The sequence below is a fragment of the Meleagris gallopavo genome, chromosome 4 (assembly GCF_000146605.3).
Source record: "Meleagris gallopavo isolate NT-WF06-2002-E0010 breed Aviagen turkey brand Nicholas breeding stock chromosome 4, Turkey_5.1, whole genome shotgun sequence".
NCBI lineage: Eukaryota > Metazoa > Chordata > Aves > Galliformes > Phasianidae > Meleagris > Meleagris gallopavo.
The window spans coordinates 16,926,204-16,951,184 of record NC_015014.2 but is presented as its reverse complement, the minus strand read 5'-3'; the positions used below and the strand labels follow the sequence as shown (position 1 = coordinate 16,951,184).

Here is a 24,981-nt window from a genome sequence, read left to right as displayed (position 1 = left end):
CGGAGGCCGCGGGGGGAAGCCGCGCGAGTCCCCGCTTTTCCGCTGATGGCTCTCGGTTGGCAGGTTGTCGACTCGCCGACACAGGAAGGGCAGCTCGCAGAGCAGGACCCGGAGCTTCCCAAGGAAGAGAACGAGGACTCTGTGTTTCTCATCAGGGCGCATGGCTTCCCCTTCGCGTGTACCAAGAAGGAGATGATGGCCTTCTTTGATAGTAAGGGAGCTGCTTGGCCTCCGTAACGGTTCACTGTGCTCTTACAGAACTTAATGATTAGCTAACAGTTAGTTAATGGAAAGAAAATAATATAAGGGCATGCATCGTCCGTTTACACAGCAGTGGAAGCTGTGAATCATAGAACCATGAAGGCTGGAAATGACCTCTAAGATCACCTAGTCTAACCGTCGGCCCACCATCAACGTTGCCCGTTAAGCCATGTCCCTAAGGGACGCCAGAGCCCTTTGTGAGAAGCACTGTGTGTTAGAGCTCAGGGTAGAAAGTTTTTCAGCCTGCCTTTCAGGGCAGGGGAACAGATTTGTGCAATACTCAAAGGTTTAGTCTGGGATCAAAAGCTCCCCCACACTTGACACAGCTGCACATGTCTCTGTCCTGTGTTCCCCGATTTCCAGGCTGTAAGATTCGGAATGGTGAGAACGGCATACACTTCCTCCTAAACAGGGATGGGAGGCGCAGGGGAGATGCCCTGATCGAGCTTGAGTCAAAAGCAGATGTCCAGAAAGCATTGGAAAAGAACTTGAGATACATGGGCACGCGTTACGTAAAAGGTGGGTTTGAGTAGCGTAAGTTAAATGGAAAGAAAACATGATAGTCAATTTGAACTGCTTGACTACAGGAACAGGCTGGTGCCAGGGGGACAGTGGGGAGCAAAAACTGGCAAACAAGGCACTGTGAAGTCCAAACTTCTTGAGCTGTGTGGGAACAGCAAAGTCACACTTGTGATGTGGGGCACCATCAAGTTATGTGGGAGCAATGCAGGGAAAGAAGATGAAGTTGTGCATGTGTGAGGGGGGGGAGGAGTGATGCCTTAGAAGAAGGTGAATGCAGAGTGCTACCTTCTCTGTACCATGAAAGAAAATATGTTTTGTGCCTTGCAGTTCATGAAATTCACGATAAAGATGTAGATGGCTTACTGCAGAGCCTGCGGTATGAGTCGCAAGTCATGAGCGATGGAGTTGTACTGCTCAGAGGTCTTCCGTTCGACTCCACAGAGGATGACATTGCAGATTTTTTTGCAGGTAAATCAAACTAGTTTTTACTCTCTGTTTATGAGGTGTTTTGTGCTCTGAGTTCATGTTTAGCTTAGCAGTCATTCCCCTAAGTGAGAGCTGAAAGAGCATGTGCAGCCACGAACACCTTAAGTAGCATCACAAATTGCTATCCTCCTGCTGTTAGAAGCAACTAAAGCTTTCTGAACAAGTTTTTGGCTGGAAGGTCATTGGCTGCCTTTGACTTTCTGGAAGTCTGTCTTAACGTCAATATTTGCAGCACTCATTTAGGGGGAAGATAAATAAAGGGAGGAATCTGAATTCAAGTTTTTTTGCATTGAGATTGCTACTGGTACAGAAACTGCCAGAAAGATATATGCCTGTTAAAGGACAGAATCACAGAACTGTAGGGTTTGGAAGGGAATACTAGAGATCACTGAGTCCAACCCCCTGCTAAAGCAGTTCCCTACAGCAGGTCACACAGGAAGGCATCCAGGCAGGTCTTGAATCAGAGGAGACTCTACAACCTCTCTGAGCAGCTGTTCCAGTATTCCATCACTCTCACAGTAAAGAAGTTCTTTATTGTGTTAATATGGAACTCCCTGTTTTCCAATTTCTGCCCATTGCACCTTGTTCTATTGCTGCTTGCTGCCAAAAAGAATGTGCCCCCATGAACTTGACTCCACTTTAGACATTTGTAAACAGTGATGAGATTCCCCCCCATCTTCTCTTCAGATGGATGAGCCCCAGGTATCTTCAGGACAAGAGAGTGCAGCGTAGGGCTTTGCAGTATTATCATAACAGATAATGCGTGGTAATGTTAAAACTCTAGTAGCTAAGTTTTTCTAAGTTTTCTGCTGGAAAGAGTCCAGCGGAGGGCCACAAAGATGGTGAAGGGCCTGGAGCATCTCCCCTATGAAGAAAGGCTAAGTGAACTGGGTCTGTTTAGCCTTGAGAAAAGACGACTGAGAGGGGACCTGATCCAGGTTTATAAATATCTGAGGTGTGGCGGCCATAGTGGTGAGGCCAGTCTCTTTTCAGTGGTACGTGGAGACAGGATGAGGGGAAACGGACATAAGCTGCAGCATAGGAAGTTTCGCACAAATGTGCGTAAGAACTTCTTCACGGTGAGGGTGACGGAGCACTGGAACAGGCTGCCCAGGGAGGTTGTGGAGTCTCCTTCTCTGGAGATATTCAAGTCTCGCCTGGACGCCTACCTGTGCGACCTGGTGTAGGGAACCTGCTTTGGCAGGGGGGTTGGTCTCGATGATCTCTAGAGGTCCCTTCCAACCCCTACAATTCTGTGATTCTGTGATTCTGTGAAGTGGGTTTTTACAGTTTGGTTTTTTAAATAATGGCTTGTTCATATGAATAGTCAGAATCATAGAATCATTTGAGTTGGAAGGAACTTTTAAAGGCCATCAAATCCAACCCTCAGCAAGGAACAGAGATACTTACAGCTACATCATGATGCTTAGAGCCTTGTCCACAGCCTGACCTTGGGTGTTTCCAGGAACGGGACTGCCACCACCTCTCTGGGCATCCTGTGCCAGTTATAGCTTAGTTGTTGCAGAACTGCTCAGCCAAGCAACTGTTGAGCAGAGTGTGTGTTCCCTGCTCTTAGGGCTGAAGCAAGCAAGCTGGTTTCTGCATATACTTAATAGAAAAGAGGCTTTCCTGGTGTTTGCAGAAATAATATTTCTTAGGAGATCAGGTTGTAAAGTTCAGAGTAAACTGAAACCACTTCTTTCTTCAGGTGTTTTTCCTACTGCTGGTGGGCATGCCCACAGTTCTCCAGCACTAAGGCTCAATGGCAGCCGATATGATGCCAAATGTGAAGGCCACTGGCAGTAGGTTTTTTAATTGATAACCAACAGTCAAATAATGTTTAAATCCATCTGTTGCAGAGCTATCGCTGGCAATTAAGACTTCTGTGAAAGCTAACATAAAACCAATAATCTGGAATTTTTTAAAAAGTTAAAAATACATACATATTTTGGCTGAAGTTATTTCAGGATTAGGAGCTGCTACATTAATTTGTCCAAACAAGAGGAGTTAGGGAAGAGATGTCTTTCTAAGCCATAGCACAAGTTCCTAACAATGTAAATGCCTTCTTCTCCCCATCCTGCTAATAGGTTTGCGGATAACTGACATAACTTTTGTTTATCGGGGAGAAAGAAAAACAGGAGAAGCTTATGTGCAGTTTGCAGCTCCGGAAATGGTAGCTAAAGCCCTACTAAGACATAAGGAGTACATGGAGAATAGGTAGGTGTTTTGCTATGGTTTAGAGGGTAGAAGAACTTGGTATAAAGCATGCAGTGTGACTTATAGCTTGCCTCTTGGCGTAATATCAGCTGCTTTGCCTGTTATCTCATTCTCAGATTTAGTTTTTCTTTGTGTTTGTACCCCTGCCCATGTTAAGCCACTGCTCTGCAGGTGTGCCCAATAATTCAGTGACCTGACATACTTTCACACCCTCCAGTAGGGATTAATTAATTCACATTTTGCCATTATTATTTTCTTTTTTTGTTGTGATGGAACAAGGCTCTAATTGACTCACCTACCCAGCTTCATGTACCTGAGTAACTACTGAAGAAACTATTTCCAAAGTTTCCAAATCTGCTGCCAACTTTTTCTTTCATTTCTCCAGAAAAGTTCTTTGTCCTGAGCTCACGTGCATGGATGCTGAGCTGTGAGCTCAGTCAGGCTGTACATGAGATTATTTCCCTTACTTTGTCTGCTCTTGTTGGGAAGAGAGGAAATATGGATAGCCACATTCCCCTCTTCTCCACGGCATTATTTCTTCTGTTCTGTGGAAACGTCTGACTAAATACCGAATAGTTAAACCTGTGTGAGGCCCAACTGGTACCGTTGGCAGCTCTGAAACGTTGGAAGGTCTGAGTAAGGGGCTCTGGGATAGATGGCCAGAGATTTAAGTGCAACTTTCTACTTTCACTAAACTTGGGAATAGGATGTTTTTTTCCAACTATTTCTTTCTGCAGCATAAGTGGGATTTTGCTAGATTCCCATAACATTGCATTATATCTTGGTGTATTTCTCCTGCAACTTTTATGCACACCTTATTACATTTCATCCTACCAATATCATAGCAGTAAAATCTTAGGTTTCCCTGAAGTATTTAGCATGGTCCTATGCATCTTGTGTATCTGCTTGCTTCATAAGTCTGCTTTGCGATTGAGTAATATATATATATATTTTTTTTTTAATTATTTTTTTTAACTGAGGGTTGGAGAGATTGGGATAGAGCAGTTTGCAGAAGTACATCGGGGGAAAAGAGTCTCCTTTATAAGGCTGTTCAAAAGGATGCATGCTACTGCAGGAAAGAGAGAATGTCTATAAGTAGTGCTGCATTTCTGCAGCAAAACATAGTTTTGGCATGTAAGCAATTGATGTTAGTCCTGAAAGAATTTCATGTAACACCATACACTAAAGATCTTGTCAGAACAAACTGGCTCACAGTATGTGGGTTTATACATGAGAGCCTCATTACACATTGAAAAGCACTTTCATAGATGTTACTGTACAGTCTAAACAAGTTCTTCAAAACTACTGCTTGCCAGTTTAACCCCAAATTGTAACTACACGCCATCTGTGGCTCTTACAGCAAATAGGTGAGCAGAGCTGAGACGGGAAAATTGCGCACAATAATTGTATATTTTCAAATTCCTGAGTTCTTTGTGGAAGTACAGGGAGTGCCATGTAATTGTTTCCTTGTAATCCTAGATATATAGAAGTATACATAAGTACAAAGCGTGAAATGCAGAGGCATTTGTCTCTTCGCAAGGAGATGATAAGACTGAGAAGAGAGCTTGGATCCACTGCAGAAGAAAGGGAGTCGGATTACACCAGAGGCTCCAGTGCGGAAAGAGAGAAGGGTGAGCCTGGCCCTGTAGCATGTGTGTGTTCTTTGAGGCGCCTTCATTTCACTGTCGCTGTCTGCTGCTGGGAGCACGGCCCTGCTGTCTTCAGCCTTCATGTAAGGGAAGTGATAATTGCAGGTGTTAATGATGTTTCTCCTCCCTTCCACAGAAGTGGCTAGCGAAGCAGCAGAAAGCTCGGGGCCTTCTTCACAAACTGGGAGCATCTTATCATCACTACGCGCCGTCCATGTGAGGGGCTTTCCTACACAAGTTAGCGCCCAAGACATAATAGATGTAAGTAGCAGTAAAAGTATGCATCAGATTTAGTGGTTGGTTGTGCATCAACTTCACCCTGAAGGGGAGGGAGTCTTGTGCTTCTCACGTGCTCAGTCCCCATGGCTGGATGTGGGTTATGAGCAAAAACATGAGGTTTTCTGGTAATGGGGTGTATTTCTCTTGATTCTTTCTCACCACATTCACCTTTTGGATCCCTGTTTTTCCTTCTTTTCAGTTTTTTGCTCCTTTGAGGCCCAGAAGGATCCTAATAGAATACAACTCCGATGGAGTTGCCACAGGTGAAGCTGACGTGCATTTTGAGAGCTATGATGATGCAGTCACTGCAATGGCTAAGGAGAGGGCACAGCTGCGTAAGTAAAGAGGAAGGGAGTTCCACAACTCCAAGACATAGATCCTTGGGTACTTTGGCCCTTCTTGTCTAGCTACTGGTAGTACCCTGTGCAACAGGATTGTTTGAAAACCAGATTTCCGAATTCCCCTATCTGCAAGTCACTGAATGCGAAATACCTTTCCCATGTTGTTCACTAGAGTTTGGTGCTGTTGAAGTATTCCTGAAGGAACATCCAAAGGCTTCAGGACACCACTAGTGACAGTGGCGAGATCTCAGATTTGGTGAGTGTATCCTTCTTTGGATTGTTCCTTTTTCATTTTTAGTACACTTGATATTTTGAATTTCAAATAGCATCTGGGTTGTTACTTAGAGCAAGTGGCTGAAGCTGATCATCACAGCTAATCTGAGGTCAGGCATCAAGCCTAGGCACACAGGCCTGTGCATTCAGATTACACGAAAACAACTTCCTGTGGCAGAGGGGTAGCAGTGCATGTCTGAGGTGACAGTCAGAGCTGGCAGAGAGGTTGCTGCACTACCCAGCCACCACACCACCTCCCTGGAACTTACCCTGGCACAGCTGAGGCCTGCTGGAATGTGCCAGAGTGCTTTTTCCACTTGCATATTCATCTTCCCCTTGAAGCTGTCCTAGTTTTCACCTGTTAGAATTTCTGATGTAGCTACAGTCTCTAGCATGGAAATAGAGGAGTGGCACCCAGAACTGTTTCTGGCTCCCCTCTGTGTATAACTTACTTCCACTGCACGTGGCAGTTCTCTCTCACAGGCTGTTTGCATCTTATCCTTTTGGGTGACATTTTTTTTGAAAAATGCTAAATTATACAATTGCAGTATTGGCAGCAATACTTTGAAATAAAATGCAGTGGTGCATTTTCAGAAAAAGAGAATAATAAGCTGCAATGAAGTAGTGATGGTTTCTATCTTTTTTCCCCCCCTACTTTCTTCGTAGGTCAAAGTGAACGCATTCCTGGGGTATAAGCAAAGATGGAATATGGGAGTTGCTGCTCAATTACAAGGATAAGCTGTATAAAATACCATTTGGATTTATGTAACAGCATGTAATAAAGCGTGTTGATATGTCATAGAAAGATTGTCTGTCACAGAAGTAGAAAAAACTGTAATGGAGGAATGGCAAATGCTGTGGGACAAAGCAGTTCTAGTCTTAAGCTGCACAGTGCTAACAAAGTATTAACAAAACACCAATGTAAAAAATTAACAACAATCAAGTGGTCTAAGATCCCAATACACAGAAGGCAGTAAACATTGCTTATTCCTTGTTTCTCCTGCCACATATCTTTAATTTCTTTGTTGGCATCTGCTACTGGTTTTGAAATACTTTCATAGCCATAGCCAAAGCAGAAGGGAAGGATCACTCAGAACACAGGATCCAGATGAGAAAGTTTTTATTACTGCGTGTGGAACAAAATTAATATCAGAAAAACTGCTATCTGCTCCCCCACTCCAAATGTCCAGGTATAAACCCAAAAATTCAGCATTACCACCAGTATGTGAGCAGATGTGCCTTGAACATTTGCAGCACCATAAAGCACAACAACCAGTACTTAAAAGCAGAGTCCTTCACTGAATCAAAGAAATCAGGAAGGAGTTGTGTGTGTGAACACAGACAGCTTACATCATCATCTCACACCTTTCCAAATACCAGTTTTAATTACAGCAACTAGAGCCCTATTTTGAAGGATTTTCAGCTGCCTCTGTAAAGGGCTGTTTGCATACTGTAACTGTAAAGGACCTGCTCAAGAACTGTCCTGCTTTCTACATAAAGATCATTTCAGCCTTCACTTCAAGCAAGAATTGCAGCAGCCACTGCTGAACAGTGGGAAGTTACGTGGAGGTCACAGATAAGCTGTCACTTCAGAGCTGTGAAATTGCTCGGATGTACCAGCATTAAAGTTACTTCACAGTAAGTGCCTGGTTTCCAGTTAAATCCTTCAGCACTGAAATTGCCTGGGTCAGACTTTCTCCTGGATTTGGATGCAGGAATTTGCAATCTCTTAAGCGTGTACCAATGTGTACACAAAACTTAGAAATTTGGATGGCATTTCACCCTGTGAAAGCAGTGTTTGCTCACACTTAATTCTAGGCTTCTCAAATTTCAACACTACTCACAATTTCTTGCCTACTGTAAAAGATAGCAGCAAGGTAACTACCACAAAGGGCAGAAAAAGGAAAACTCTGAAGCTTGCTCTCCTTTGTTTAGTGCACTGTCTCTGAAGGGCACTGAGAGGAGGTGGAGCGCTTGGACAGCTGAATACACTGAGACCTGCAAGGAACTAGGAAAGAAAAATTTCTGGGATATACTAACTCTAGCACCAACCATGTGAAAAACCTCAACTCTGATATACTTTTTAGTGCAGTTCCAGCCAGTCTAATGAATTCCTCTGAGGAATTATACAAATTTTATTAGGAGATAGTAGTTTAAAGCCCAATGCCTTCGTCAGGTATAAATACATCAATTTTCAATAGTTTACAAAACATCCTGTGGCCCTAAAGACTGAAGTAGGCTTCCAGTATCAAGTAGACCAAATAAACTGATACGATGCGTGTGTGTTTTATGAGGAAGTCACCAACGCTTTTTGGAGTAATGTGTCCTTGAAGTCACAGCAACAAAGATTGATGTAGCACAAACTATGAAAACTTTTAAAACTGTTTTACATCAGGATATCCTAAAGGCAAAAAGCACTGTTGAGTTCATCTCGCTTTCATTTTGATCTAATGCAAAACCAGTGAAATACCAGCTGTATTACAATCACTTTTTTATGTACACAAAGGAGATAGGTGCAAAGACTGCTTTAAACTCTCTGCGTAATGTTGATTTGTAACTAAACCTTTGGGACTCCTATTCCCCCAGAACATCAAGATAGGAGGTTCTGTAGCTCTTTGGGTTGGCCACCATTTTGTGGTCACAAAGTCACAGTGAGGGTCTCCAGTAGGAAGGTTAGAGATGCCTTTAAACATTTCTGTGCTGGATCAGTGTGGGTCAATTCTCCAACATCACACACACCAAAAAAGAAAATCTTAGCCCTCTCCAAAGTCCCTAAAAATAAAGGATCATTTCACAGCTTTGTTTGATAATGATTTGCATAGCAAGCCTGCTGCTGGAGGACTGAGTCAAAGAAGCAGTGTCAGAAAATGGTTTTTTTTTGTTGTTGGTATTGTTACCTGGACTCCTGGCACTGAAGGAGCACAGTTGAGCCTGATTGTCAAAGACAGCAGGAAAAGGGGAAATGATATTTCAAGTGCAGCCAGACGTGAGGATTAGAAAGTATTCCCGTTTTGCTTTTAGCGAGCCATTGCTTAGCAGCAGCATGCCCTCACTTGACACGCTCCTGCCTTGCACACACAGGCACATGGCTCTTTCTCGGGTGGGCGCTCTGTTCTTGCAGCATCCTGAGACTGCCTGATGACGCCTTATGGCCACTCGGTGTGACATTCCTCAAGCTGTTCTCCTCAGCACAAGACCAGGTCAGAGAGCTGGCAGATTTTTGCACAGGGGAGGCTCAGGGTGTTCTGTTTACAGTCTCTTTTGACTAAAACACCATAAAGCTGCTTTTTCCCTCTCCAAACAACACAGGTAAGTGTCTTCAAATTCCCCCTGAACAACTCCAGAGACAATCACCTGCTACAACAATTTTTATGGTCTCACCACACTCTGCAGCCTGCCTCCTACAAGGGACTGGTGGAATATTGCTCAATGAGTTGCTTGTGACAGGGATTGCAGACACGCTCTGGGTTAATACTGGACGGGAGGGGCAGCTCATTTGCTGAACAGGCTTCACAGAAGATACCACCGCAGTTCTTGCAGATATTCTGGAGGAAGAGGACAGAAAAATTACAGGATACTAAACACAAGTGATGAAAACAAACTTGAGTTTTCTCTCTATAACCTTCAGTTAATTCAAATCCTCTACTGGACTAGAGAAAGATGCCCCCTCTGAAGACCAGAAACTTGTCCTTGTGATCAGGACCAAGCTACCATGGACCTCATGTCAAAGAGTAGGTGAAGACTTGTTGTAAAGTTAGGTAGGAGTTACCAAAAATGAAGCATTCAAGTTTTAATTGCTTCAGTCCAGTTGCAGCTAGAGCATTTTGTCACAAGTGATGCATATTTATTTTATAGCCATATAGACATATTGGACAGACCAGTCACCACTCTGAAAGCTCCCCAGCCAGGTCACCTTGCTGTGCTCCCTTGCTTTGCCCTAGATATTTCCAAGGGCTATTTGGAAATGTGGCACTGGTCCATCTCTAATCAAGAGTGGAGGTCAGAGCCCTGCATGCACTGCCTGGAAGGACCAGTTTGTCCCCAGCTTCCCAGCAATGCCCTCTGATTCAAATCTTGGCAGGTTAGGTAAACCAGAGGAAAATACAACCAAATGACACCTGCTTCCTCATCTCTAAAGTACGCAACAACAGCGAGACCAGAACGTTCACTGCACTGATAACAGTTTTTAAGAGTGCCTTGACTGTTTCCTTACAAACCGCTCCTCAGCATCAATGAAGGAAAGTGGAGCTGCAAGTGTTAACAATTTAACAACCCTTGCTTCTAATCAATTTCAGAGACCACCCAGGAAAACACCTTGACCATCTCATTGAAAATGTAAATAGAGGAAATGAACATTCACCACACAGCTGAGATGACAATATAAATCCTTGGAGTTACCTTTTTCTTGCTTCGGCTGCTTTCTTCCTGGCAGAGCTGGCAGATCTGAGCATTTCCAGGTCCTGATGGCTGTTCCTGAACCCACAATAAAAGCCAAGGCATTCTGCTTTACTTGCCTGCTTTCCATGGCTTTGGTAGCAAAGCTCTGTGGCTGATCCTTATTTTATAACAGGGATGAAGATTTCACATTGTTGTGTTTTTAAGCCCTCCCTTTTACGCAACACACCAGGAAGCCACACAGGACTAACAAATTTATTTGCAGGACAGCTGCACTGGCTAAAATCTGAAGGGTACCTGTAATAGTGATATTACCTTTTGCTGTCCCTCATTAAAAAACTTAGAGGTAACCAAAATCAACTAAGAGGCACGAGTCCTAAAAAGTCACCCTCTCCTCTTCAGCAGCAGCACTCAGCCCAGTTGGCAAACCTGAGTTCCAAGGGTGGACCAGGAAGCATGGTACGGCTCTGCAAGCCGAGGACCATGCAGCTTTGTTTACAGGCCTACACAGAGATTGCTGGCCCAGCAGCAAGGCGGGGGTTGAGGGAGGGGGAATCAAAATCTCTTTTTTCACCAGGAATAATTGGTGATGATGGTAGAAATTCCTGGTAGATGGGAGTAAATGTGCATTGCAGCATCCTGTTGAGAGTTGGTGGCTCTAGGTGGGCTTTGCCAGGCACCCAAGGGAGAAAGAACATGCTTGGGTCAATTTGACATACACAGAAGCAGCCAACCAAACACAAACAAATAACTCTTCCCCTGTAGACTCCAAAGGAACTTGCAAAACCCTAACCCAGACCAAGGACGTTACACACTGCCATTTTCACAAAATACAAAATTATGCCTTCCTTGTTCTTTTTCAAGACGCTAACCCAGAAAAGGCATGGGGCAAAGGAATTACAAAAGGATTTAATATTAGTTTAAAAATAACAATTTTGCTGAGGGAATGAAATAGAATCGCTTAAATGCAGTACTGACAACTTTCTACTGAGATAAGCAGCACTTCTCCACTAGAGATCCATCCACATTGCTGCTACACACTCTACAGGCACAAATCTTAACAAAGACAAAACCTGAAGGGCATTTGCAGCAGGGAAGACATTGCAGGAGCTCCCCAGCACACTCACTAGTATTTGAATGCAAGAAAAGGCATCACCAACCTGCTCCTCCTGAGTGCTACTCTGTAACCTACAAGAGAAAAACATTAGTTTGAGCCAGTGCATCAATCACACCGCTACTTATGAGAAAAACACAGGGACTATCAAAGCACTCTTCATCCTCTTATTAAAATCAGACCTGCACTGATTTCTGGTTTTATTTCTTCAAAACCACACCGCCAAGCCTGCTCACGCAAGAGAGCAGAAGCATGTATAAGCTTCATCAAACAGGAAAGCAAAGAGGCAGCAGTGACTGGTGCTCTAGAATGAATACTGTCAGCTGAGTCAGGCAGCACACTCCTGGCTAAATGGAAATACTTGTAAAATGACTTCAGTAGAGCAGAAAAAAGGGGAGCATGAATGTGGAAAAAGCAATTTAGACAGCACACATAGTTTAGAACTGGCTTTAAAGTTACGACTGCAAAACGTTTGATCCTCTACATCTGGGAACAGGCAATGGTTATGTTCTGTTGTTATGAAGTCTTCCAGACAAATGGGCAGACCAATGGTCATAGCTTACACACTGTGAAATGGGTGCAAAAAGCACAAGACTGGAAGGTTTTTAATAGCCAAATAAAAAGACCTGAATAGAGCTTATGATATTTTTAAGACAATACTTTTCCAATCACTATTTTATTGGCATTCAGTACACTGTTAGAGCACTGCACGTTGTCACTGGCATTGAGAGTAGTTCAAAAAAGCTGTCTCTAAGCAACACCCTCATTACAGAGTTCTTCCCTACTTGTCTTTAATCGTATCTCCACATTCAAAAACAAATCTTCAGCTTAACTTCCAAATGCTAAACAAATCCTATCGCAACAATCTGAAAATGTGGAGAGATTTTAACAATGGGGCAGGAGGCTGAAATGCTTTCTTAGCCAGGGAAATCATGCTATTCTAAAATTCCCATCCAGCAACAAAGAAATCAGAGAAGAAGGAGCAAGAATCAGAAAAAGAGAAGACGAAAATGAGATGTACTTTCTTCCATACTTATGTGGAAGGACACTGTTTTCCTCTCTTGGGGACTGTTTCAGTTTGGCATTTTCCTCTTGGATTTTGAGCTTCCCATCCTACCAAAAAGAATTCACCAGTCAGTCAAACCATGTTAGCATGCTAACAAAGAATTCACCTTTGCCACACTGCTGACACTGCAGTGGGAGACTACTTTTGTACTTGGAGAACACTGATTACACTGTCCCCCCTTGGCATGGGCACACAAAAGCATAAAAACACCAATGCACGCCAGGAGCAGCTCTGTATTCTTTTATTTTTGCTATGAAGAAAAGCTGATTTCAAGTTTTACAGCTGGATTCTTAGTCATGTCCAATGGTTTCCTTTTACTAAAGGACAAGAAACTTCAGTCACTTTTTAAAATTATTACTTTGCATAGACTGATCAGGGCAACAAATCCTCTCAGCCCGGAAAGAAAAATCCTCCCCTCCACTCCGCAGCTAAGACCTGGGTCATAGCCTGAGCCAGGCAGGTACATAATAACACATGGAAATACAACCAGGTCAGAAATAGTCTGCAGCCTACATGTCAAGTGCTGGCAGTTACCCATTCACACACAGTTCTGGTGTTGCAACTATAATCTCAGTGAAGCTCTTACATTCTCGAAAATGCAAACTTCCACTGGACCAAGCAGCACTTACAAGTTTTTGGCAAAAGAAAAATCTGTTATGTTTGTTATGTATGTTATCTGTTATTTGGTTTTTTTCTGCACATTGCCCCGTCTGCTCCCAGCAGGATCATCCTTGCTGAGTAAAGGAGGCAAACTTTACTTTCATATTTGGAGAATACTGATCTCACTGTTCCCCCCTCGCCGTCAGCCACTTCCACACCCAGTGACGCACTGTCACACAAGCAGCAGAAAAAAGCAGCTCCTTATCATGATGTGTAAGTAACTTCACTGAACACTGGGTGGGGAAAAGGGAAAAAAGAAACAAACACAGAAAGGAATAGTTAAAGCAGCCCAGGGGAGTCCGGTAAATGCAAGTCTCAAGTGCTGTGATGCACATCAGAATTTTGGAAGCCACCTCTGCTATTTCACAGTTCTCAAATTTATGAGTATTGCTCTCCTAAACAACTGTCAGTTCCCAGCAAAAGAGCCTCTTTCAGTTTACAGAAAAAGCTGTAGGGCAGATTTTCGCTTTCAAAGGCAAATGACTTCCAAAAAGGGAGTTTCACTTGGGGAACCAGTTTTACTCATGAGATTACCACTTCATTTTCTTTTCCTTTTTTTTTTTTTATTTTTTTTTTAAGAAAAAGAAAAGCACAATGAATGTGCTAATGCATTAAAAGCACTGCAAGTGACTTGTGATGCCCTCAAAAGATAATTTTGTTTTCCAAATTGCACTGCTTTTCCAGGAGAATTTCCCTTTTTATGACACAAAAATCACAAGTGAGCAAGCTTGTTTTTCATTAGATGAGGTACTTACTCATCTCTCCTGCTGCCTTATGCTTAGTTTTATTATGCTATTGAAGGAATTCACTACCACAGGCAAGATTTGGTCAGGTACCCAGCCTGAATGAGGAAATCTGTTCTGCAGTTCAGTGTAATGCTTATAGTTTTTATTTTTTAAAGCTCAACCAAATGACTATTTGGTGTGTGCAAAAAATGTCCCCAAACTCATCTTGTTCTGACAAATTAATAGTATGTATTTAATATCTAGTAAAGCTCAGGAAGAGAGAACAAAGTGAAACCATAACCAAAATATAAACCAAGAAGTAAAAAAGACATATTACCGGTTTTAACCAATTCTTTGGGCTTTTTTTGCTTCCTTGGCTGCTTTGGTGACTGTGTGACCATCTCTCTCTTTCCCGCTTCAGTTCGATTTCAAGGTGGCTCCTGTAATATCAAGGTGGAACTGTGAATAAAGTTAATAACACTCAACATCAGGAGCCACTACGTTATTAAAACTACTTAACATTCTCTTTACCCTAAAGCAATTGAAGCCTAATTCTAGAGCTAAAAACTGCTTCTCAATAAAAAGTTGTTTAATGTGCATTAAAGCCACAAAATGCCAGGAAGGAGGATCTGAATGTTTTTAATTTAATTCTAGCACCACTTCAGAGAAAACAAACCTGACAAATATGTCTGTGCATCCCTACAAAATACCAAGCTATGAGCACAGCTGAGGCCCCCAGCACAACCTGAAGAAAAGGATGACAAAATCCAGCTATTGGTCGCAGACCCTTTACTCTGAGGCACCAGAAAGCTCCACTGCTGCAGCCTGCCAAAACAACTCCACTTTCTGAAGTCCTTACCAGTGAAGTGAACAGAAATGTCATAGCTACTTACAGAACAACACTTGCTCCAAAATCAAAAGCTTGGAACTGGTAAATGTACTGGCAAGGCTCTTGCTATAAAAGATTCAGAATCCTCCAGATTTCCATTAAGTACAAATATATCTCTCCATTATTAACCTCATTAGTCTCAATACTGCTCCAAGAGATTATTAAATAACTCATTGGACTGCAGTTTCATTAACTACATAGCCTAACTGAGGTGGGTAAAGCTGAACTGGAAACTTTGATCTAGAAATGAGGCCTCCTCAACATGGGCATTCAAAAACAGACCAGAGGATAAGTTGCTTACAATTTGATTAAGAACAACCTAAAACATTTCTTCTTAAAGGAACACAATTCAAGCAGCACTACTCACCACAGTCTGTCAAGTCAGTGTGTTATAATCTCACTTACTTACATCAGTGACAGTCCCCAATAAAGGAGGCACTGTTATTTTCATGCTGCCACTTCGATTTAACATACGGAAGACAGTTATCAGAAAAAACTGAGTTGATGCCAAAAAAACACCACTTTGGCAGCTACACTAATTCAGTAAAACCTAGTGCTAGATGCACATGTAGATAAAATGCATTCTCCACCCACATCTAGTGCTATCACTAAGCTCACCCACGCACACCAGGCATGTGGAACAGATTTCTGATAAATGGCTTTTATCAGAATAATAAAAGATATTTTATTAAAATAAATAAATGCTGGCTTTGTGGGTGGCCTCTGTAGCTTTCTGAAAAAGGAGACAAAAGCAGATGTGCCAGGATGCTAGACTAGAAAAAAAAAAAAAAAAAAAAAAAAAAGTATCCAGTAATGCATCCACACCTCTCACTTCAGCAACCTTGTTGCAGAACAGAGGATACCTCATGTCTGCAGACAGAAGTGCTCTGCAGACAGGACTCCTCTGTTTTCCCAGCACTGATAAGCAGAAAAAGACAGACAGTTCTTGCTAAGATCCCTGCATTTCACTTCCACCTTTTTAGTTGTCACTGACAAAATTCCTTTGGTTTTAACTAGAAAAATCTTGGCAGTTTGTCAGACCAACACCTAGGATTGCTTCCCTTGCTCCTTAACTCTTACACATCGGCTCCAGGTAAGGACTTCTTCGAGAGACATCCTTGATGACAAGCAGCCAACAAATCATCTGCTTCAGGTTCAAGGTTACGTTATTACATGACAAGTCTGGTGTAATGCTAGATTTTGGAGAGGTTTGTATGGCAGAGGCCTTACTGCACTCCAAAGCATATACCCAAGATAACTTGAGATCCCTAAAGCAAGTTAACTTGCAGCAGCACCTCCAGGCACATGAAGAATCAACCAGGCTTCCCAAACAGGTTTTGAAGCTTGTGGTGGTGATCTCCATCCTTCTGCATCTCTAGAACTGTCAATTCCCAAAGAAATGCTTATGGGCAGATGCCCAAAGCATAGAAAATATGCATGGAAATTTCCATGTTTGAAGGGAACATCTTGACATTTCATTTCTGTTCAAGAGATGTTCTGCAGCCTGTTTCTGATAACTCACTCCGGTACAGACTTGTACCTTTGCTTGTGGCTTCTGCATTTCCTTCCAGATTTTTCAAGTTTCAATTTCAAAAGCCTTGCTACCTCTCAAAGCATTCTACCTCCCTAGCTTTAACACCATCTGGCACATAAAATGCCATTCATCTCCTTCCAGCCCCTTCCTCATTTTGGGACTGACCCGCCTGGTTTCTTCTAGACACAGGAAGAACAGCCCAGAAAATAAACGAGAAAAAGATCTCTTCACCGCTGCCTGGAGAGCTCTTCCACTTCTAGCTGGAGGCTGTTGATTTTGTCCCCAAACTCCTGCTTGAAGAGACGGTTGTCCTGCTGTGCCAACTGACGGTCTTTCTCCGCCTGCCGCAATCTGGATTTGAGCCACATGAACTTGTGATAAAAAACAAAAGCCATGGTGGGGAGGAAGACCGACTTTAACCAACAAATAAAAAAACCCAGTGAAAAGGTAAAGCCAAAGAAAGGGATGGTAAAAACAATGGGAAGGGGGAAAATATTTTAAAGAAAAGTAAAATGTAGGTGAACCAGGCAGAAGCTCTGATTTTCAATTTTTTTTATTCTATTACTACAGTTTACAGCCATTAGATGAAAAACATAAAACATCACTTTTATCCAGATTCGAAGCAAACCTCAAGTACACAAAATTTTAAGTCAAATTTGATTTTAATGTACGTTACATCTCAGCTTTACACATGTAGCTGGAACTTGCAACATAGGTTAGCTAATAATATATTTAGAATTAGTGCATCTTCCTGGTCTCTTCCATTGACTGTCACATTGACTCAAGTGCCTGGGCATTAAGACACCAAAGCTTCTCTGCTTTGGGCCTGACATCAAACTGTCAGATGCTTAATTCTGTCTTATTTTAGCATTGTTGTGACAGCAAACAAAATGAGCCCAAACCCCAATTTCTATAGAAGAAATGTGAGGAGAGGGGCAGGGATGTTAACTGTTCTAACTAGCTATTTGGATACCTTGATGAAAGCTTTCGCCATTCTTTTTCCCCCAAATAGTTAAAATGCATTCCTAGTGAAAGATTACAGAAGGTTAAGTCTATACTCTCAAGCATGAGGCTTGAGCATCACTAGAAGATTTAAATCCAGTCTTCAAGTCTGCTCGTGTGCAGGAGTCCATTAAACAAGCTAAGCAGTGGAACACGCTTGTGCGTAGGAGGACTAGGCCGAGCCTCAAAGATTTGTAAATATATCTAGTGAGAATTAGTAGATATTTTTTCCCAGTTGTATTTCAGTCACATCTGCTGTCTGCTGCCCGCAAGAAGCACTATTCAACAAGATAAATGGGGAACTGGCACCAAATAATTTCTATTTGCAAAAAACTCTCGATTTTACTCAGAAAAACCCCAAACATTATTCTCTTGAATGAAAAAAAAATCTCTAGGAGCATTTCTAAAGTAAAGCCTATAACAGTCCAGCACCTTGAGCTTCTGTGGCCACAGGGAAGAGAATATTAATTTATAATTGGCCACACTACAGTTGCTTAATGTTTTGCACTGGGGTGTTACGATGACAACTACTTTTAACATTCTGAGATATTTCCAAGCTTCAGTTGTTCTTTCATCTTTCATCAGCAAATTCCATATTTGTATCGAGCAGTGGAAAAACATAGAAGCAAATGAAAGAAGTATAATAGTAAAAGGCAACTCTTCCTTTGTAGCACTAACTGCTCAGATAAGGAGCGGTCAAGTACCAAATTACCATTCCCACTGCACTTTTTTTTTTGTTTGTTTGCTTTAAACACTAGAGTATAAAGATCAGATTTTTTGTTGTTGTAAAACATGTAACTTCCCATTCTAGAAAGAGGAGAGACCTATCAAAACACCCCTCCTCAGCTTCCTTCAGTAAAGAAGAACAGCAACATATGTCTAGAGGGATTCATGGCAGAGGTAGAAGGCAATGCAAAGATAAGGAGGTTTTCACTGAACTTACCACTCTATCATGTTACTCTAAGACACCTAACTACTAATTTTGGACACATGAATTTTAAGGGAATAAGGATAATTCCCCCCTGCCCCCCACCAAGTCACTAAGGCAAAATCATTGCAAGCAGTCCTGGTTACAAGAGGGCTGATCTTCGTGGTGATGAGCTACTGGCCTTGCCCATCCGTCTTAAGACTCGGGGCTGAACCCACAAAACAGAAGTGAATGGGTAATGGCTTGGGGTACGCACACAACTACTTTCAACAACTTCCAGGGATGCATTTGCTCCTCTAATTCACAAAAAGGGTAACACAGAAAACTAGTTGACTTTCCAGAGCTGGCCAATGCAATATTGACTCGACCAACGCACCTAGTATCCATACATGTTGAAGACTTGTGCTGCTGTATACGGCATGCATCACCAGGATGTACAGAGCCACATTCCTTATGCTTTTCTGGTGTTTATTGGCCAACTCGTTGGTATTTTAACACAGTTTAAATGGCAAAGTTAGGGATTTTTATATCCAACTAAATCTCTGAAGAAAAACTCACTAGTTTTAAAAATTCAGCAAAATCCAAATCAACTTTAGGTGACAATTAACATTTTAACAGTTGATCTTAGCAATTCTAAAGTTCTCCTCTCATAAGTGAGTTCTGATGTCAGAGCTGTGAGGTGACCAGACACAAAAATGTCTAATGATGCTTTTGGATCAGTTTGTTTGCTGCACTGTTTAAGGTTTTTGCCTGTTTCACCAAATCCTTTTCACTGTATAAGTAAGTTAGAATAAGGATGAAGAGGAAATGGAAAAATAAGAACAGCAAGAGAAAAAGAGCACATCAATTAGATGAGAAGATATAATGCATCATAAAATACAAATTTTCTACAAACAAACTGACCTATGTCATTAAGAATCATTCAAAATGCAAACCTTAAAAATGAGAATATTTACTTAAAGAATACTTTAATGCACTAAAGTAATTTCAGACCCATCTTGCTCAGACCTAAGCCTTCCCTTGGTTTGGCTTGGAGCTTCCACTGCAGTCAAGGCAATTCACAGAGACTGAAGTCTTTGGCCAAAGAAGAAAAAGGGAAAAAGGAGCACTGCTCCTCAAATCAATTCAACTTCATTACTGAGGCCATCCAAATTACGTGATATAGTAACACCAAAGCAACAGAGCCAATAGGATGGGACTGGTCTCAGACCAAATGTATGTTATACTTACAGGATATTTTTACCAGCTTCTACAGACAATCAGCCTGTTCCTTATTTTCATGTGAGATTTTTTTTTTTTCCTCAAGTATACCTTCCTCAGAAACTATAGGGACGTGATAATTTGTCTGCTCTTAAAACAAGTGTTCAAAATTTGGGGTACTTTTTCAAAGTGGTACCAAAAAGATCTGGAATAATCATGCATCTTCAGAATGATTTCTGTTTTGCCTTTCTCCTCCCTGCTCCCACTGCAATACTGTCATTAATAGTCAAGCACTTCTTTAGATGCTTAGCAGTGTGCTCACTATCAGAGATAGTAATTGACCTATAATGACTGAATAACACACAAATATGCAGCTGACAGATAAACAAAGCTGCTATGTTAATTATTGTTTTAGTAGTGTATTCCTTTTTTAATGGAAGCTCCCCTGAACATGCAAAACACTTCACACCATGCCACAAAATTATTGCTCAGACTGAATCCCGTTCTCTTCATGTTGTTCTGTTTAGTAGTGCCTCAGCAGCGCACTAAGGCTCTCATCTGGTCTATGGAGTTCAGTGCAACACTATCACTAGTAGAAACACAATTATCATAATTGCAGAAATTTCATTTTTTACCTTTGTTCAAGCTGTTTGATGGTAGCCGCCATCTGATTTGTTTTTTCTTCTAGACGGCTATTCAGTTCACTCTTCTGTTTCACTCCCATGTCTGAACTCTACAAAAAGTAGCAATGTGTTTTATATAAGTATCAGTAAAACCAAAATAAGCAAGAACAAATCATGTGGTAAATGGCTAGTAATAGACAGAAGCCATTAAGACAGGTGCTCAAAAAGCAAATGCCAGATCAATATAGCATCCTGCCCTACAGGTGAAGGCTAGGTTTGGACCTCACAGAATGTCAATGTTATAAGCAGATCTGCTTCCTGTAAGTGGTGGTAATGCAGTAACTGTTAATGACCCTACAACCTTTTGCATGGAACAATTGGCTCAAGGAGCACAGAAGCAACGTTTTCCTGTCCTATAATTTATGATTTGTTTCCATGCACTATGTGCTACTCTGTGTCCTAAAGAGTCTGCTTTCGTCATTATGTAGTAATGTATGTAATGACAATGGAAACATTTAAAATAAGGCAGTAATGGTTCAATATCTACATCATAAAAACCAGAAGATGCTTTCCTCACTGAAACATGCACATTTCTGAATTATCATCAATCTTTCTCCACAACAAATAGCATTTTCTTTCCCCAACAGGGACAATTGCTTAAAATGCTACAGCTTCCTGTTTTGCCCCTCAGGAGCTCATGCCGTCTTTACCAAACTTTAATAATACCACTAGGATTACAGAGCACATCCACAGCCTAGAAAGCAGCCTGAACCAAACCCCATGATTAACTGAGAAAACACTCTGTATGGGAAGTACTGAATCACAGCCTGAACCTCTGATTGATCACCTGAGGCAAGCACTGAGTCAGCCGCGGGAGCACAGGTGAAGGCAAGGGATGGAGCCTGGCTGCACCTCTCCTAGACCCATTTAAGTGGCACTGACTGCCACTGAGGAAGGATCTCTCTCTGGAGATTGCTCCTCTTGGAGTTTTTCCTGTAGCCCAGGACATGGGTAAGCTTTTCCGTTCATTTCCTATTATCCCTTTCCAATGTGATAATCTGTCCAGCTATACGCTCTCTAAAGACCAGCCTAACTTCTCAGGATATTTGTTGATTATACATTTGTTTACTCATTGATTATACACGTTACCAAATGAAGAGTAGCAAAGAACAGCTCACTACTGAGATACCCTTCCCAAAGCATACCTACATTGCACATACTTCCCCACAATAGGGAAAATCCTATGTCCACTGCCACAGATAATGTTATCTAACTGAAACAGACACCTGTCAAGGTAACCTTTGTGGGGAAACATTCCTTTCAGTTAAGGTTTGTTGTTTTTTGTTTTTTTTTTCCCCTGCAGGTTTACAAATTTGAAAAAGGCAAAAAGACTATCAGTGCACATGTCATTAGAACATTCTTAAACTACCCTAAAGGGTAGCTTCCTTTGCAAAGGAAGCAAGACAGATGTATGGAATATATCCAGTCACCCTAGTACACACACAGTACTTTTCAAACGGAGATGGGGAAGAAAAGTACAAGAGCTACCACTTTTATTTGGAGCTCATTCTATTTTTTTCATTATTTTTCTTACCTGCAGCTTGAAAGACAGTTCATGCTTCAGGGCCCTGAGATCATCCAGTTGCTGTCTGAGTGCCACCAGTGCATCTTGCTTCTCGCAGACATCTTTCTCCAGCATCTTCATGGCTAACTCCATCTCCTGTCTCATCCCAATCTGTGCCTCCAGTTCCTTTTCCACATCCTGAAACACACAGCAGAGTCAGTTTTCTTCCTCATCAATGATGTAACCACCCCTAACTGGTGCTTTTGGCAATGAAGTCACCACCCTAAGTGTGCTACACTGTTACTGCATCACAGTTACAGATTTGACATACCAGAAACAATTAAGGACAAAAAATTCACAATTTCAGTCCAACATTAAAGAGTGATTAAGTATGCATTCTGAGTAACTGAGTAACATTTCCAATAGTGGCAATATCCTTACCTGCAAGGGGGATGTAAAAGCAATTGCACTGCCCATTTTGAGCCACAAAATTAACATCACTACCAACAAGACTGTCTCAGATCAAGCTGAAGTAGACAGATAGAAATGACAATAAGCCGCTGGTCAAATATGCTGAAAAATAACTGTCTGGCATGCAGTAATTATGTGAAAAAGCAAACTGTAGGGAGCTTCAACCTCACATTGTCCTTACCAGCCGCAGCTGAGTCTCCTCCTTTAACTGTTTTCGCGCCTCAGTCAGTGCCTGTCCATCTGCAGTTCTGTCTTTAGCGACCTAATTTAATGAAGAAACTCTATCAATGTAATGATACACACTAACAATTCTCACATTGGCTGATCTGCTTATCCCACTTTTGAACCAAACTGTGCAACTATCAGAACACAGCGGCTCTATTCAGATAATGCAACATGCAGCTTATGAGAAATCTCTGTTGCTCAGTGCAATTCGGTGCCTATAATTAGAATGGACAGACAGACCATTTTTAGACCTTAGATAATTACTAAGTATGATTAGAAAAATCTCAGAAAAAATACATTGCAGGTTTTAAAACTAAAACCAGATTCTGGCATAGTTACCAATTCTCTCAGCAAATAAACTGAGAAAAGACTAACATATTTTATCAACCCGTCCCTTTATTTCCAAAAGGCATAGCGTATCAGGTCAAAAAAGCAGAACTCTCATTTCTGAGCTTTTTTGCCACATCTCAGTTAGATCACCCTTCCTCCAGTCTGTTCTGACATCTTCACCTGGCAAGCCATAAAGATACCGTGTTAGTTTTCAGCTCTGCACATGTACAAGCTACCGCCAAGCAGGATTTACTATGGTCAGGGTCCATCTGTTACTCTCTGCAGAGGATCCACCTGGAGTCACTGTTACTTATTACAGTTTTTTTGTGACATGGATAAGGAAATTAAAGCTCTTCAAAACAGCTGCTCTATACAAAATTCTGCCCAACGGGTTCAAGCATCATTTGCATATACTAACCTTACGATTGGACTCCAAGATGTAAGAACTTTCTTCTTTAACTCGTTCCATCTCTTCTTGCAATGTAATAATCCTATTGTTTGCAACAGCAAGCTGTGAGCAAACAGAAAAGTAATATATTAAAAACAATATTTAGCAGATTTTTTCTCCTCTAGACAGATTATCCTGTATTTGTTTGCTAACATTCCCAGTAAGAAAAAAAAATATTTCAAGTAAAAAAAAGACAATTCAGCCCCTAACATAGGGACAGACTATCTGAAAAAGTATCAGCCAACAATGAAAATCTATGACACTGGTACAGCAGTGACGTCCCAAGTTACTTCTGTCTGTGTCTTTTAGTAACATTACTAAGTTCCTTGGGTCACTATGTCCTAGACTCTACATAATGTGTGGTTAACACAACTCACTGCGAATCCTCATTTCAATAAAAATTAGCCTGACAGAAGCATGAGTCTTTGGTACAGCTCATGCCAAAAACACAAACTGATATGACATGTGACACAGTTTATTAACTACATTCTGCAAATAGCTCCAGTTGGCACAGCATGTCCCAGTGTCAATTTAATTCTTAATTTAAACTGCATGCAGACTTGACTAAGAGAAAAGCAAGCTACTAAAAACACAAATCAATAAATACTTCTAGTCAACACTGTAATCAGTCTCACAGGTATCACAATTAATGGACAAAGCATTCAAATATGGACAGTAATAAATCAAAAGCCATTTATTGTATCAGCACCAAGAAATACAGCCTACTGTGCAACACCTTTCAAAAAACCAAAATTATCCTTTTAAATTGCAAACAAAAAAAAAAAAAAACTTTTTTACTTTACCTGCAAGAGTACATACACTAACTTGCCAGTAAAGTTTCTCATCATTTGGAACACATCCTTTAGAGAAGGTGTTACAGAACCAGACACATATACCTCTCTGATGAGAGTGAACAAGCAAAAAAGAATTTCTATTTCATGTTTGTATTGCCAGAGCACTGAGATGTCCTAATCAATATCATTCTGCTGAGCAAAAGTGACATGCTGACACAGACACTGTCAAACCTTTAGGACGAGACTATTATCACTCATGACCTAAAAATAATTTTATCGCATTTATGCCATTACTGATGAATTGCAAGACCAATTTTAAGACACAGGTTACACTACAACGTACCAATGCCTTTCCATGCTCAGAGTGAACAACATTATTATAATATTTTATTCCTTTATATCTTGCAAATTCTGACAGACTAAAGGAAAAGTCATTGATGCATGCAAGATAATATCAAGACGGTAGTAAACTTTTACATCTGTCAAAATAAACAGAAGTTTAGAAACGTCTCTGTCTCAACCTACTTCAGCTGTATGGCAATTCAAGATACATCCATTGTGTAATTCATTTTAAGATCTTTTCCACAAAACAGAAAACATTCAGAAGACTTCAGAAGGAAAAAGTGGATTCAACAGCTTTTGATTTTGAGCATAAACATTTGGCTGTTTTCCATCTCACATTTAGTTAATGGCAGCTAACTGAATTCTCAACATTTCAGTTATTCCTGTTTCATCTTTAAAAAGACATCACCAGAATGTACACCAGAATTCCAAAAATAAATCCTCCCTTTATCTTTTCAATTCCTAATTCCAAAAGGCCAGAACATCAGGTGCTTCCCTATTATGCTTACCTCCTCGGTCAGTTTAGTGTTGGACTTTTCTAAGGCATCCACTTTGGCCTGCAGGTTGTTTACTGTAGCACTGTTGAAGAGGAAAAAAAACAAAAACTCACATCAGTAATTCCTTATTTTTTTAAAAAGTCTGT

General features: G+C 41.3%; 2 protein-coding genes across 10 annotated transcripts in view; one reads left to right on the top strand and one right to left on the bottom strand.

Moving 5' to 3' along the window:
* Positions 1-6: 6 nt before the first annotated feature.
* Positions 7-6,833, top strand: GRSF1 (G-rich RNA sequence binding factor 1). The gene is made up of 9 exons (XM_003205661.3): positions 7-211; positions 625-780; positions 1,111-1,251; positions 3,357-3,486; positions 4,966-5,117; positions 5,272-5,396; positions 5,614-5,749; positions 5,928-6,011; positions 6,695-6,833. Exons 1-8 carry the CDS (start codon positions 46-48, stop codon positions 5,984-5,986), a joined length of 1,065 nt encoding a protein of 354 aa, XP_003205709.2. The 5' UTR covers positions 7-45; the 3' UTR covers positions 5,987-6,011; positions 6,695-6,833.
* Positions 6,834-7,131: 298 nt separating this feature from the next.
* The window catches only part of RUFY3 (RUN and FYVE domain containing 3), a 47,038-nt gene continuing 29,188 nt past the window's right edge, over positions 7,132-24,981 (bottom strand). For 3 of the 9 annotated variants that reach the window (XM_019614583.2, XM_019614585.2, XM_019614586.2), the window contains 11 exons: positions 24,848-24,917; positions 23,173-23,265; positions 22,381-22,461; positions 21,759-21,926; positions 20,177-20,274; positions 16,643-16,762; positions 14,326-14,428; positions 12,559-12,650; positions 11,551-11,611; positions 10,427-10,501; positions 7,132-9,573 (listed from right to left, as the gene is read on the bottom strand). In XM_019614583.2, the coding sequence (XP_019470128.1) occupies positions 9,430-9,573; positions 10,427-10,501; positions 11,551-11,611; positions 12,559-12,650; positions 14,326-14,428; positions 16,643-16,762; positions 20,177-20,274; positions 21,759-21,926; positions 22,381-22,461; positions 23,173-23,265; positions 24,848-24,917 (1,105 nt within the window). In that variant the 3' untranslated portion in view covers positions 7,132-9,429. Of the gene's footprint in view, positions 9,574-10,426; positions 10,502-11,550; positions 11,612-12,558; positions 12,651-14,324; positions 14,429-16,576; positions 16,763-16,946; positions 19,114-20,176; positions 20,275-21,758; positions 21,927-22,380; positions 22,462-23,172; positions 23,266-24,847; positions 24,918-24,981 lie in introns of those variants that run through there. The other 6 variants (XM_019614584.2, XM_010709652.3, XM_003205670.4 and 3 more) reach the window with 6 other exon arrangements.